Source organism: Diaphorina citri, unplaced genomic scaffold (assembly GCF_000475195.1).
Source record: "Diaphorina citri unplaced genomic scaffold, Diaci psyllid genome assembly version 1.1 scaffold1288, whole genome shotgun sequence".
Taxonomy (NCBI): Eukaryota; Metazoa; Arthropoda; class Insecta; order Hemiptera; family Psyllidae; genus Diaphorina; species Diaphorina citri.
The window spans coordinates 9,474-24,191 of record NW_007378717.1 but is presented as its reverse complement, the minus strand read 5'-3'; the positions used below and the strand labels follow the sequence as shown (position 1 = coordinate 24,191).

The following is a 14,718-nucleotide window of genomic DNA, read 5'->3' as shown; positions in this document are numbered from 1 at the left end:
CCATAAGAAATTACACGGGGAACACGCTATTGAGGCCCAGCAAAGAACTATTTCCTACCGTTTAAAATTTTCTCTCGGCTTTTAGTTCTTCATGTTTTCATTTCTTCAGAGACATGAGACTCAGGGCACCGATATAAGTCTCAGGAGGCGAAGCCAGGGGAGCGCGCAGCGCGACACATATGCACAACGCCCTGCGAAGCCCCGGGAGCGCGCAGCGCGACCGTAAAACAAGGGAGCGCGAAGCGCGACCCTATGCACCAACCCCGCGAGGCCCGACTCCGCGCGTAGCGCCGCAGGCGCCCGACCGTAAACAAGGGAGCGCGAAGCGCGACATGCTCTGACCGCACAACCCCCGCGAGCCGCCGCGAGCGCGCAGCGCGACGTATGACAAGGAGAGCGCGAAGAACGCGACCGCCCCGATGCACAACCCCCGCGAAGCCCCGGGAGCGCGCAGCGCGAGTCGTATACGCAACCTCGCGCGTAGCGAAACACTCGAAGGAGGGGTGAGGGGGGGCGAAGCCCCCCTCCCGAGCACGAAGTGCGAGTCTAAAATATATACAGCCCCTTGTGTAACTGACTCACTGACTGACTGACTCACTCACTCATACTAATTCTAACCCACTTCTAGATGAGCTAGGAAGATGCGGTTTTCACCATTGGATTCCATATTTTTTGTACATACTGGGAAAAATCGAAAACCCCCGAAATTCCAAACCGTTCCCGAGATATTGACGTTTTTTAGTCTCCCCATAAGAAATACACAGGGAACAGAGTTTGAGGCCAGCAAAACTTTTCCTACGTTTAATATTTTCTCTTTTTTTTTTTTTTTCCTTTGGGGCGCTTTAACTCTGGAATACCAGGTCGTTCACGCCGTAATATTTTCTCTCGCTTTTAGTTTTCATTTCTTCGAAACAAGACTCAGGGACGATATTAGTTTTCAGGGGCGAAGCCAAGGGAGCGCGAAGCGCGACCCGAGGGAGCGCGAAGCGCGACCCCATGCACAACCCCGCGAAGCCCCGGGAGCCGCAGCGCGACCGTAAACAAGGGAGCAAGCACAACCCCGCGAAGCCCCCGGGAGCACGCAGCGCGACCGTAAAAAGGGAGCGCGAAGCGCGCGACCATGCAGCGCGAAGCGCGACCCCATGCACAACCCCGCGAAGCCCCGGGAGCGCGCAGCGCGACCGTAAACGAGGGAGCGCGAAGCGCGACCCCATGCACACAACTCATGCCCACCCCGCGAAGACCCCGGGAGCGCGCAGCGCGACCGTAAACAAGGGAGCGCGAAGCGCGACCCCATGCCTACCCCGCGAAGCCCCCGGGAGCGCGCAGCGCGACCGTAAACAAGGGAGCGCGAAGCGCGACCCCCTGCACAACCCCTAGTAATTTTGAGGAGATTGATCTTGTGCCATATTGGTTTAAGTCAGCAAGGAACTCAAACATCTCACACATGTAACTTCAAACCTCTTCAATAATAAAAAAATAAATATAAAAAAAAATCTCGGTTTGTGAACACATAATTTTGCTCAATTTCCCTCATATTTTCCCTCCACAATCGTGCTAATTGACATATTTGGTTGATTTTCTTTCGGGATATGTGTAAAATCATTAGTTTATGGTGATAAAAAGTAAACTTTGGAGCACTTTGAAAACATCTTTCACCGTTTTTACTTATATACGGCTTCAGATTATGGAAAAAGTGATCGAAAACTGGATTTTCCAGACAGCGTTTCATTTGATCTAGCCGCGGCGTCTATTTACCCGAAATTTTATTCAGAGGTCAAACACTAAATGGCAAACAATTACCTTTCAAATAAATAAAAAATCATGACTCTCAAATAGCATGTCTTTTATAGCATTTTGAAAAACAAACCTCAAAAAAAAAAAACACCCTATACCTACATGATTTATTTATTTTTAAACAAAATAATATACATGTACTGTACTTATAGATACCTAAATGACTATACATATAACAAAAATTGACACATGAAATTGTTTAGTTACGTAGAACATAATATTTTGAAAATATCAATGTTTTCGTCAGAGCAATTAAATCTCTCGCTCTCTCTCTCTCCCTTTTCTACAAATTTAAATATCTCTCTCTCTCTCCCTTTTTGAACAATTAAAAGCTTTAGGTTTACCCAACTTTTGCTCCAAAATAATATTTGCAAAGTGTGAAGTTTGTGTGAGGAACAGGGGCCTGTTGGTCTAATTTTTGCTGGCCCATTGTTTGAGTCCCTTCTGAAGAACAGCATGGCTCATGCCTTTCTTTACATGAATACAAGTGACTCCTAGTGGTGAAACATCATGAGAATTACGCTCCTCGTCATCAAAGAAGACCATGTCCTTGTACTCAATACCCGTGGCTTTTTTTAGACTGGAAAATGGAAAACAGACGAGATTTTGCGATGAATTATGACTGCGGACAGATTTGGTTTTTATATGTTTTCTCAATTACCCTGAATTTATTTTTTTACTTGATTATAAACACATCGGAGAACTCCGATATACCTGTAAATTGTTTTAGTCCATATCAATTGTTGTGAATTGTTTTAGTCCATATCACACAAAACTCAGTTATGTTGAAAAAATATGAGCTATTTTTCCACATGAGCTTTTTTTTCTTCTTAAAGTGCTTGAATTACCTACCTGTTGAAACATATCGCTCGTTTCGTACATAAACTTACCTTTCAAAATGTGTGGTTTTTGGACCAGGATATATTTCCTTATTACTAAAGTACTGGTTCAAATTGATCAGGTTCAGTATTTGTTTTGCATGAAGTATTTCTGAAGTCCGGGATGCTGCAGCTACAAGACATTTGTTCTCTTTCAAGTACCTCAAAATTTCAGGAACACCTCGGTAGTATTTGATCAAGGTTCCTTTGGCATCCATTACTTTTTGCCTTGGGAAAATAGATTTGAAATTAATATCCTCTAGATATCTATTTCTATTATATCATGTTATACACATGAACCATGGGAAAGAATAAGAGTCTGAAAATTGAATCTTTCCCTGTCACCCATTTGATTCCCCCACAATATTACCATAGAGTTGATTTTGGCTTGATATCCAGCTTTAACAACTTAAGTATCTGCCAGCTATATACTATAACAACTTAAGTAGGTACTTGTTTTCGTGGCTGGGATTATACAGGGTGATTTTTTTTTTTAAGGAACCACCTTGAATATCTCGCGTAATACCTAATTTTGGTAAGATGCAAATACATGTACTTTTTTATTTCGAGGGGAAACTTTTCTAATTTGTCTAGACTCTAGACCTCTAGGGGGGATCTTTTTTTTTCTAGGGTACAAAGAGAAGATTATCATACCCAATTTTTTTGAAAGGCGCTACGAGATCATGCACATGCAACGGCCATAGAGTGTAATCTGAAATGCAAAATTGTGAACATTTAGATGTAGGTAAAGAAGAGAAACAGCAAGAAGACATCTGGGTCATGGGTCAAGAAGAAAAGGAGAAAATAACCCAGGAAGAGAGGTGAGGAAAAATAACAAGACGAATAAGAGAATACCTATTGAAACAGAAAAAACAGCCCTTTTTCTTCGGAATTCAGATTTAAAATTTGAAAGCAAGAGGAAAATCAATAAATTGTACCTAGAGACTATTTACAAGTTTATTTTCTCTATAACGTAAATAATATTTATTAAATAAATAATATAACTCAGTCCACTTCATTTTAATTAAAACTAAGAAATTACACCCACTATCATACCCAATTTTTTTGAAAGGCGCTACGAGATCATGCACATGCAACGGCCATAGAGTGTAATCTGAAATGCAAAATTGTGAACATTTAGATGTAGGTAAAGAAGAGAAACAGCAAGAAGACATCTGGGTCATGGGTCAAGATAAGAATATATCACAGCAATAAGCTGGCATGTCAAAGGTCCCTGGTTTAATAAAATGGCCAATGAAGACGAAGGGTTTTCCAGCTTAGGGTTTGGGTTCCAAAGCACACTCAGAGCCGTGTGAAAACAACTGAGTAGTGGGTAACATAAGGACCAGTGACCAGTCCAGAAAGACCAGTGACCAGAAAGACCAGTGTCCAGAAAGACCAGTGATTATATTTATATTAAAGTGAACTAAGAAGATTTGTGCCAGCCTAGTTAGCTTGGTTGGTGGCGCGTCTGCCTTGTAAGCGCTGGACCGCGGGTTCGATTCCCACCCGGGGCGGATTTTATCCTGATGGGATAATCTTCGTTCTCGGAACGGCTGGCTTTCCTCCTATCCTGTTTTCCTTCTTTCTTCGATTTCGGGACGATAAGACCATAGCAGTTACAGTTCCCTCTGTCAAACCTCTTGAAAAAAAAAGAAGATTTGTAATGCATTGACACCGTCAAAAATTGTAAGGACTCTTCAAGGAATGAAGGCAAGGTCATCAAGTGGTTGTATACTTACCTAAATCAAACACGACCATCTTTGGGAACTTTTTGACACTCGGATCTAAACTGTTTGACTGGGGGGACATTTCTTGTGGAAGTTTATGTTCTGGAAAATGGTCAAAACGGCTTTGGGCAAAATTCTGGTTGGTCATATGAAGAATTACAAGCAAAAATAAATAAACTAAATATATTTTGCTCATATTGCACAAGGAATTTGGGATTTATAATTATGTAACACTATTTGTACTTAAATTAAAATAGTAAACAATAGTGATATGATAGAGAATATAAACACCTATGGGTCCTACACATTGAGATGAAAGTATAGCTACTAAAGATTACTCCATCCAGCAAACCTTTTCATTTCGATAACGTTATTAGAGTTGAAAAATTACCACCCCTGCACCCCTCACAATTGTTTTCCCTAGGTAAAAATAGAAGATTGACATACCCAATTTTTTTGAAAGGTGGTTTGAGATTATGAACACTGAACGGCCATAGAGTGTAATCTGAAATACAAAATTGAGAACAATTAGATGTAGGTAAAGAAGAAGACATCTGAGTCATGGGTCAAGATTATATCACAGCAATAAGCTGGCATGCCAAAGGTCCCTGGTTTAATAAAATGGCCAATGAAGACAAAGGGTTTTCTAGCTCTGGGCTTGGGTTTCAAGGCACATATTCAACCTTGTGAAAACAACTGAGTAGCTACCTACTTGGGTAGTGAGTGACCAGAAGGGTTTGATTTAATGATACATTAAACTGAACAAAGATTTGCAATGCATTGGCACCCTCGAAAATTCCAAGGACTTTTCCAGGCATAAAGGCAAGGTCATCAAGGGGTTGTACACTTACTTAAATCAAACACGGCCAACTTTGGGAACTTTTTGACACTCGGATCTAAACTGTTTGACTGGGGGGACATTTCTTGTGGAAGTTTATGTTCTGGGAAATGGTCAAAACGGGTTTGGACAAAATTCTGGTTGGTCATATGAATAATTACAAGCGAAAATAAATAAACTAAAAATATTTTACTCATATTGCACAAGGATTTGGGATTTATAATTATGTAACACTATTTGTACTTAAATTAAAATAGTAAACAATAGTGATATGATACAGAATATAAACACCTATGGGTCCTACACATTGAGATGAAAGTACACTAGAGATCACTCCATCCAGCAAACCTTTTGATTTCGATAATGTTGTTAGAGGTATTATATTCTTATGATAAAATTACAATGGGACTACATTGTAAGAAAACAAGGTTTATTTATTTAAAAGCAAAATATGTACTTATGGGTAGGTAAATGACTAACGAATTGACACATGAATTTGATTTGCTATGTTGCATTGCAGTAAGAAATATTTTTACTTTCTATTATTGAAATTGTCACAGCCACAAATTTCAATCTCTCATCTCCTCTTTTCTTTCTTTCTCTCTCTCTCTCTCTCTCTCTCTCTCTCTCTCTCTCTCTCTCTCTCTCACACACACACACACACTCTCTTTTCAACATTTAAAAGCTTTGGGTTGGCCAACTTTTTCTCAAAATATTTGGAAAGTGTGAAGCTTGAGCAACAGGGGTCTGTTGGTCTAATTTTTGCTGGCCCATATTTTGAGTCCTTTATGAAGGACAGCATTGGTCATGCCATCCTCTACCAGAATACAAGTGACTCCTAGTGGTGAAACATCATGAGAATTACGCTCCTCGTCATCAAAGAAGACCATGTCTTTGTACTCAATACCCGTGGCTTTCTTTAGACTGGAAAATGGAAAACATATGAGATTGCAATTAATTATAAACATGTTTTATCATTACAAAAGAAGACAGTGAAAAAAAAAAAACAAAGTTGTTAATGTGGTAGACTTTGGTTTTGAAGGGTGGTGATTTGAGTCATATCATAGATTAAAACTTGGACATGGAGGTGGAGGAAGAAGAAGAAGAAGAAGAAGAAGAAGAAGAAGAAGAAGAAGAAGAAGAAGAAGAAGAAGAAGAAGAAGAATAGCTACCTTGCTCCATACTTACTTTGCAAAATGGGTAGTTTTTTGACCAGGAAATATTTGCTTATGATCAAAATACTGGTTCCAATTGAACAGGTCCAGTAGTTGCTGTGCACCCTGTATTTCTGAAGTCCGAGATGCTGCAGCTACAAGACAGTTGTTCTGTTTCAAGTACTTCAAAATTCCAGGAACATCAGGGTAGTATTTAATGTGGGCTCCTCTGGCATCTACCACTTTGTCCCTAGGGATATTATTAGATTTGTATTTAAAATCATGTCTCGCCATAGGGAGTAGACCAGCTTAGTCTGGCTGGGGGACTTTTAACAGGGAGTATACCAGCCTGAATTTCCCTTGCTAAAGAAATAGCAAAGGTTGAGTGCAAAGGGCATCCACTCGTAAAATTTGTAGCCCCGGTCACTCAGCTCGGAGAGGGGGTCGTCCCTGGGAAACGAAACAGAGAGCGTAAAGGGTAAGATTTGTTTTCAATATACATAGAGGGTTTATTTAAGGTAAAAGAAAAGGTTTATTTAAAGTAAGGGGTGAGTTTTTTTTGTACCACAAATAGAATTTCACATAAAGGGCAGTCTTAGCTCTGATTGGGAAGAGCGAGTTGGTATTAGAATAGAGTAGAATATACACTGCTTATAATGCCGGAATTACACCCACAAGGAAAGTTAACCTGGCCTCTACTTCGTATTAAGAGATTAATTTTCACAATATCCTAAAAGGGGCAAGCCAAATTTACGTCAGAGATCCATTAAAACCACGTCAGTAGCTCAAGTCCCTTTGATCCCACACCAACACAGCAGAGGCTTCAAGTCAAAAAAATGACTTCTCAGGTCAACATTTATTATTATAACATTTCGCTTCTTGTGATTTAAAATAAATAACAATGTAACTTCCTTTTAGAGACAAATATAATAAAAATATGCCTTTTTTTCTAATCTCTATTTACAACTTAACAACTCAATAACCAAGCCTTTCAGTTTACTTTGAGCCAAATAGTACCAATGTGTGAAATCTTCAAATTCACAATACAATCTAGAGGTGTAACTAACAAGGAGGGAAAAACTATTCACAAATGTAGCTGTGGATCAGAAACTGTTCACTCTCTTGTACCAGAAGACCAAATGATCAACAAAATTACATAACAAGAGTCAAGATTATACTAGGTGCGCCTTTTTTCTTGCGCACCCTGTATTTTTAGGATAACATGAGCTTTTACTGCAACCATTCATTGAAAGGCAATGTACGTTTTATCTTCTTCTATAGATCTAACTTTTTAGATCCCTTTCGATTGCTTTTGTTTCATCATTGAAACTTCAAAGATTTAGATATATTAAGCCATCTTGAGAGTAGATACCTAAGGTGCCTACTTATCTAAGATTCAATTTTCCACAGAATAGTAGGTATTTAAAATACAAAATATACAAGGATGTACGATATTTATAGTTCAACACAGTATGAAATAAAACAGGGGAAGCACACCCTCCTACCCTGGGCACGCAGTTACATATGTACAGAGTCCCAAATAACCAATTTTCCACAGAATAGTAGGTATTTAAAATACAAAATATACAAGGATGTACGATATATATAGTTCAACACAGTATGAAATAAAACAGGGGAAGCACACCCTCCTACCCTGGGCACGCAGTTACATATGTACAGAGTCCCAAATAAGGGAAGGGCACCACTTTACTTTCTAGGATATTTACACTTTTACACAGAATGACTATGGCAAGCGCACCCCACAGTGGCCACTTTACAGTTCTACCGAGGGTGGAGGTGACGGTGCAGGGGAGGGGCACCCTAGACTGGCCGCGTCAGGTTCGTCGTTCAGACACATCGAGTTGACCAGGGAGTCACAGCAGTGTTTCAGGTTGGTCTCGAAGTCGGCAATCTGTTTGGCCATTTCAGCCACGGGTTTCTCCTTGAAGGAGAGAAGGGGAGGGGCCGTCTGACATTCCTTGTAGAAAATGCTGAGGTCGGACGTGGCGTTGTGCTGACCAGAGTTCATCGATGAGGTGAATGGAGTTTTCTGCACACAGAAAGAAAGGAAACAAAGTCGAGGTTAGTATTTTAGTTTTTTTCCCATTTGTTTGTTTTTTATAGTAGGAGAACTCCTATAGCAAATTTATTTTCTGCTTTCTCAAATCATTATAATTATTAATTACCAATTAATTTCCGAACTGGAACCTATAGAAAGTTTAGAAGAGATAGGGGTGATGATCACACCAGATAGATAATAATAGGGTGATCTTTTTACATAACCAATCCTAGTATTTATCATTCATCAGAAAAAACACAAACTGTAAATAAAACCCCATGAAAAATCATGCCAGAAAAATCTCTCTGTAGGCTTTAAATACATAGTAACATTCAATAGTGATGTGTGACAATATAAACACAAGTGGGTCCTACAAATTGAGATGTAAGGCCACATGGTAACACCACTATACATACCATAATAGACATGGCATGAATAATGTTTCATAAGGCCAGGGTCAATCATTCCACCAAACCTTAGGTATGATTTCACATTTCAACATGTTGTCCAAGGCTCCAAGGAATTATATTCTGATGGTAAATTTACAATGGGACTAAATTGTCCGTTTAGCAGTATGCTAAATCACTATAACTATATACCTAGTCTATGTACAATTAAATAGGTATCTTACCTGATAACTTTGATTAAAACGTTATCTGTTAACAGAAAACAGAAACAGAATTATATTCTGATGGTAAATTTACAATGGGACTAAATTGTCCGTTTAGCAGTATGCTAAATCACTATAACTATATACCTAGTCTATGTACAATTAAATAGGTATCTTACCTGATAACTTTGATTAAAACGTTATCTGTTAACAGAAAACAGAAACAGTTGTAAATGATGATGTTTTTTTTATTTCACAAATTTGAAATTTTGAAAAATCCCCAGTTGCAAAGTTTTTTTTTTATTTCACAAATTTGAAATTTTGAAAAACCCCGCGCTGATAAAATAGACAAAGGCGTATTTTATCCCTTCGGGCATGAGCGTATTTTTTTCTTTCATCGGTTTAGGGTGTGTTTATGTCATAGATGTAGAAGGAATAGATGACGAACTCACCGCCTTTCCCGTATGATAAAAGTGAGGCAAATTTTCGAGTGTGCGACACTAGCGTTGTTAAACCCATAAAATACACGAGAACTTGTTTAGACTGCTGGAGTAAAGGGACTTTTCAGTCTCGTATATTCTATTCTAGGCTGGCTACATAGGTACAACTACTGGAACGACTGTTGGCTACCGGTACTAGTCAGGGCTCTATGGAAAAACAGATGTCTTAAACGTCACAAAGCCACAAGTTAACCTTCTAAATATATCCAATGTATTAATCATATGTTTTACTGTAATCGTCTTCAGTACTTTGATTTCCATACCAAGTTTCCTTGATCAGTTTAAAATTACAGGTATTCCCATATACTACTGGATGCCTCGAGGACAGTTTAAACTTAGCTCCTCTACCCATACATAGGACATGCAATTAAAATTCAATTAGCATAGCACATGTTGGTTACCGCGCGTATTGCTGGGAAATTACTGAGAACCCGTATATCTGGCAATGGCAGGCAAACTCGGAATATTTCAGCGAAAAATAGAAAGAAAAAAAAGCAATTCAGTTATATAAAAATCTGGTGTGAACATCACACGACTTTCCTTATCCTATTGAATTATGCTTATTTTTATGTTCTATATCTATAGTAACTTTTACAATGTCTCTAATCGTTTAGTCAGTATAGCTGAAAACTGCCAAAAAGCGGTCAAAAACCACCAAAAAGCTGCCAAAATGCCACCAACTGGAGCACCTATCCTAACCAAAAGATTTGTCTTGTATCCCTGCACATTTGTGGACCACATACAAGTCCCTAGCTCATACCGTTCCCAAGATATTATTGAATTACACCTAAAACCGCCAAAAAGCGGCGGAAATGCCGCAAAAGTTTCGTGTCGCATCCTTTTCACATTTGACAGCTGCATGTCACATTTCAAGTCTCTAGCTCTTACCGTTCTCGAGATATTTTGTTTACAGACAGACAGACAGACAGAGTTTAGTCAGTATAGCTGAAAACTGCCAAAAAGCGGTCAAAAACCACCAAAAAGCAGCCAAAATGCCACCAACTGGAGCACCTATCCTAACCAAAAGATTTGTCTTATATCCCTGCACATTTGTGGACCACATACAAAATTTCAAGTCCCTAGCTCATACCGTTCCCAAGATATTATTGAATTACACCTAAAACCGCCAAAAAGCGGCGGAAATGCCGCCAAGCGTTGCACCTATCACCAAAAGTTTCGTGTCGCATCCTTGTCACATTTGACAGCTGCATGTCACATTTCAAGTCTCTAGCTCTTACCGTTCTCGAGATATTTTGTTTACAGACAGACAGACGGAAGGAGACAAACACACGGACCAATGGCTGAAACTTTGGATTTAGGCTCTAGGGACCTCAAAACGCGTTTTGGTACTAAAAACTGACCATCGAAAATTTGACCCGATTACATTACTTTCCTTTCTATAGGATAAGGAAAGTAAAAAAAGCAACTCCGTTATAAAAAATCGAATTATTGTGACAGTTCCCCTCGCATTAGAAATGCCGGATTATGAATAGCGTAAAAACTTTGCTTCAATCAGGAGCAGAAGGAATCGCGGATTTCATGTTAGGAAGCCAAAAAATAAAGCTCGAAAAGAAAGTGCATGCTTAAAATGTAAAAAAGTGAGGGCCAAAAAACTCAAGACGAAGGAAGGATTCTTTTGGAAGTGTGGAGGAACAAAAAGAGGATAGGGAAAAAGACACTAAAGGAGTGTCTAAACATAGTCGATCGACAAGGTGAAGAGGTGAATCTATGTTGTCGAGGTAGTGTACGGTTCAGTCGACGCGACGTCGATAGACAGGGCATCGATCGACAGGGTGGACTATGTATGGACACACCTTAATTTAAGGGTCAAAATGAATAATGGGATGGTTCTAATATATAAGGAATTCCTCAAAATGATAACATTATATGAAATTTCGTTTTCAGAAGAAATCACAAGCATTTTGACTCCTACACATTGGAGTATCTGAGTAAGAAGGAGGAACGAAAATCAAAATCAGGAAGGCCCCCCAAGGAACTGAAGCTGTGGGTTAATTCTCAAAGTCAAACAATTACCAGGTCTACCATAATGAAATCTTCCTGGCCGTAGGAACAGGACACCGGCGTGGCCGAAGCTGGGTTAGGCGTGTCCTCGGGATCACTCCGCGAGTCTGACAGGTCGATAGAGGGTGGGGGCGTGGCTGGGGGTGGGGACTGGGCCATAGACTTCCTGGGTGTGAGGAGGGAGGAGAAGGGAACGTCGGGGATAATCAGGCCCGGCTCGAGGGGTTCGGAGGTTTTGGGGGTGCTCGCCGCGAAGGCCCCAACTCGAATACGGTCACTCAGCTCGGAGAGGGGGTCGTCCCTGGGAAACGAAACAGAGAGCGTAAAGGGTAAGTTTTGTTTTCAATATACATAGAGGGTTTATTTAAGGTAAAAGAAAAGTTTTATTTAAGGTAAAGGGTGAGTTTTTTTTAAAGTAAGGGGTGAGGTTTTTTTTTGTACCACAAATAGAAGTTCACATAAAGGGCAGTCTTAGCTCTGATTGGGAAGAGCGAGTTGGTATTAGAATAGAGTAGAATATACACTGCTTATAATGCCAGAAAAGTCCCTTTAATCCTGCAGTCTAAACAAGGTCTTATATATTTGGTACAACACTGGTTAGAACTTCTGCTTTACCCCACCAGTCTAAATACAGTCTAGTACCAATATTATAGTTCCACGACCTAATTACATATTCAAAGCAAACAAAGGCACACTTACGATTTGGGTGTTCTCGAGTTTTTCGGACGGAAAAGTCCCTTTAATATCGCAGTCTAAACAAGGTTTTATGTATTTGGTACAATACTGGTTAGAACTTCTGCTTTACCCCACCAGTCTAAATAAAGTCTAGTACTTACCAATATTATAGTTCCACGACCTAATTACATATTCAAAGCAAACAAAGGCACACTTACGATTTGGGTGTTCTCGAGTTTTTCGGACTGAAGTCGGGCCTGAAATGATCGCTCTTGTACATAATGGAGTGGTCCTTGCCGATTTTCTGTGGTTGAATCGTCAGATCGGTTCTGTAGGATACGGACAGATGTACGGTACCAATGGGGGTGGACAGTTGACCCACTTGAACCTTGTTGTAGCCATCGCCTGTAAACAGAAGAGCGAATCGAATATGATAGTCGATGCCGATAGCTAGGACTGATTTTTGATATATTTTTTTTTTTTTTTTAAAGAGGTTTGACAGAGGGAATTGTAACTGCTATGGTCTTATTGTCCCGAAATCGAAGAGAGAAGGAAGACAGGATAGGAGAAAGCCAGCCGTTCTGAGAACGAACATTATCCCATTAGGATAAAATCCGCCCCGGGCGGGAATCGAACCCACGGCCTAGCGCTTACAAGGCAGACGCACTACTAACTAAGTTAAATAGGCTGGCATTTTGATGATGTTTTGACTGAACGAAATGTAAGCCAAATTTTGAACATAATTTTGACTAGAGATGTCTAAAGAGTGAGTTATTGACTGAGCACCAGGGGGTTAGTTTACCTCTTTGGTTAGTCCAATCTCCATACACAAAAAGCCCACTCCGAGGCTTAGGTGTAGGGGTAAACAGCCCTATAGGTCGGGTTAAGCTTATATCTAGTCCAATCTTGATTGTGTGTAACTAACAAGGAGGGAAAAACTATTCACAAATGTAGCTGTGGATCAGAAACTTTTCACTCTCTTGTACCAGAAGACCAAATGATCAACAAAATTACATAACAAGAGTCAAGATTATACTAGGTGCGCCTTATTTCTTGCGCACCCTGTATTTTTAGGATAACATGAGCTTTTACTGCAACCATTCATTGAAAGGCAATGTACGTTTTACCTTCTTCTGTAGATCTAACTTTTTAGATCCCTTTCGATTGCTTTTGTTTCATCATTGAAACTTCAAAGATTTAGATATATTAAGCCATCTTGAGAGTGTCTCCATACCAGCTTTACAATGGATGCTTGGGTTCAACGTGAATAAAGAACGTAATGGTTATTGTGATAGTTGGGTATTTATCTACATACTCATAGGTTCGTAGGTGCTCGTACATGTCTGTATGCAAGAGCATCGTGGTGAAGTACTGCTCTCTGAGTCCTGCATATTTTATGAATTCGTGTTTTATCAAATAATGATCAATTAAAAATCGGATGCGTACCAATCTAGCTATGCAACTAAATGGTACGGATTCTAGGTATTTGGTTACTTGGTTCGGAGTGATGTAACCTAATCAAAGGACCACCCAAGTAGAGCAAAAAAATTGTTGGAACTCTTCTGCAACTACACTTTCGAGTATTTCGTGTCTAATACATTTTTACTCTCTAGGCTAAGGGTTCGATTCCACCCGGGGCGAACATTATCGTCAACAAATAAGGTTCGTTCCCAGAAAGGCTGCCTTTCTCCTATCCAGTTATCCCATCATCTTTGTCTGCTTTCGCTTTCGCGACGACAAGACATCAAGGAGCGCGGCAGCGCTCCGCCCCGCCAAGTCAAAAAAGTTTGACGGTTCAGGTTGGTCTTCCGGGTTTCCCTGGAATTGGTTTTTGATATAGAGAACGAAACCCCCTTAAAACTTTATTTCGTAGGAAAATTAGTTCAAATACTTTGTCTTCACTTGACTACCCTAGTCATCCTAGACATACTATCCCGTTTAGAAAACACTCCATTTCGTGTTAATACAGGCCAGATGGCGCTTCGGACTCTTGACGTTCGCGCGCCTCCCGGCACGCTTGATATACCTGGGTCCTATCCTACGAAGTAGTAGTGGTGTGGTTAACGCCTTAGATATCGGATCTGGAAGTCGGTGGATTGGATCCAAGGTCACCCATTCAAAATGTCTATTGAACTAACTAGGTTTTTCTTTATTGTAGCATTCTGTATTGGAGAAAATGGGGAACTTTGATTGATCCACTACAAAAATAATATGTAATACCCTCTTTTTTACTCTCTCCTTAGTCTCCGTTTTGAAGATGTGTTTTTGCAATTTTGCACAACAACTTTGAGTTCAACTTCAACTACATATGTTTACAGACTTTTTCAAACTTCATGTATTGTCAGGTCCGTTTTTGGACATTTTTTGTGAGATTGAAATATGATTTTGAAATCAATTTTGGATGAATTGATGGTGATCGAAAAACCTTTTGAACCCAAAAACTTCGAAAATGGAC

At 39.8% G+C, this 14,718-nt stretch overlaps 3 protein-coding genes across 5 annotated transcripts; all 3 read right to left on the bottom strand.

Moving 5' to 3' along the window:
• Positions 1-1,886: 1,886 nt before the first annotated feature.
• LOC103515167 (magnesium-dependent phosphatase 1-like) lies at positions 1,887-5,470 on the bottom strand. 3 transcript variants are annotated; one of them, XM_008480090.3, is made up of 4 exons: positions 5,257-5,470; positions 4,853-4,910; positions 2,688-2,903; positions 1,887-2,377 (listed from the first exon to the last, which is right to left on the bottom strand). In XM_008480090.3, exons 1-4 carry the CDS (start codon positions 5,438-5,440, stop codon positions 2,209-2,211), a joined length of 627 nt encoding a protein of 208 aa, XP_008478312.2. In that variant the 5' UTR covers positions 5,441-5,470; the 3' UTR covers positions 1,887-2,208. The 3 variants fall into 3 exon arrangements, with proteins under 3 accessions (XP_008478312.2, XP_008478311.1, XP_026683752.1); XM_008480089.3 differs by lacking the exons at positions 4,853-4,910; positions 5,257-5,470 and adding exons at positions 3,732-3,789; positions 4,418-4,778; XM_026827951.1 differs by lacking the exons at positions 4,853-4,910; positions 5,257-5,470 and adding exons at positions 3,330-3,387; positions 4,418-4,778.
• Positions 5,471-5,615: 145 nt separating this feature from the next.
• Positions 5,616-6,748, bottom strand: LOC103515168 (magnesium-dependent phosphatase 1-like). Its single transcript, XM_008480092.3, has 2 exons — positions 6,432-6,748; positions 5,616-6,167 (listed from the first exon to the last, which is right to left on the bottom strand). Exons 1-2 carry the CDS (start codon positions 6,689-6,691, stop codon positions 5,999-6,001), a joined length of 429 nt encoding a protein of 142 aa, XP_008478314.1. The 5' UTR covers positions 6,692-6,748; the 3' UTR covers positions 5,616-5,998.
• A 1,197-nt stretch (positions 6,749-7,945) lies between these two features.
• LOC103515171 (autophagy-related protein 13 homolog) lies at positions 7,946-13,654 on the bottom strand. The gene is made up of 4 exons (XM_008480098.3): positions 13,579-13,654; positions 12,482-12,719; positions 11,601-11,889; positions 7,946-8,447 (listed from the first exon to the last, which is right to left on the bottom strand). Exons 1-4 carry the CDS (start codon positions 13,652-13,654, stop codon positions 8,172-8,174), a joined length of 879 nt encoding a protein of 292 aa, XP_008478320.2. The 3' UTR covers positions 7,946-8,171.
• Between the last annotated feature and the right edge of the window lie 1,064 nt (positions 13,655-14,718).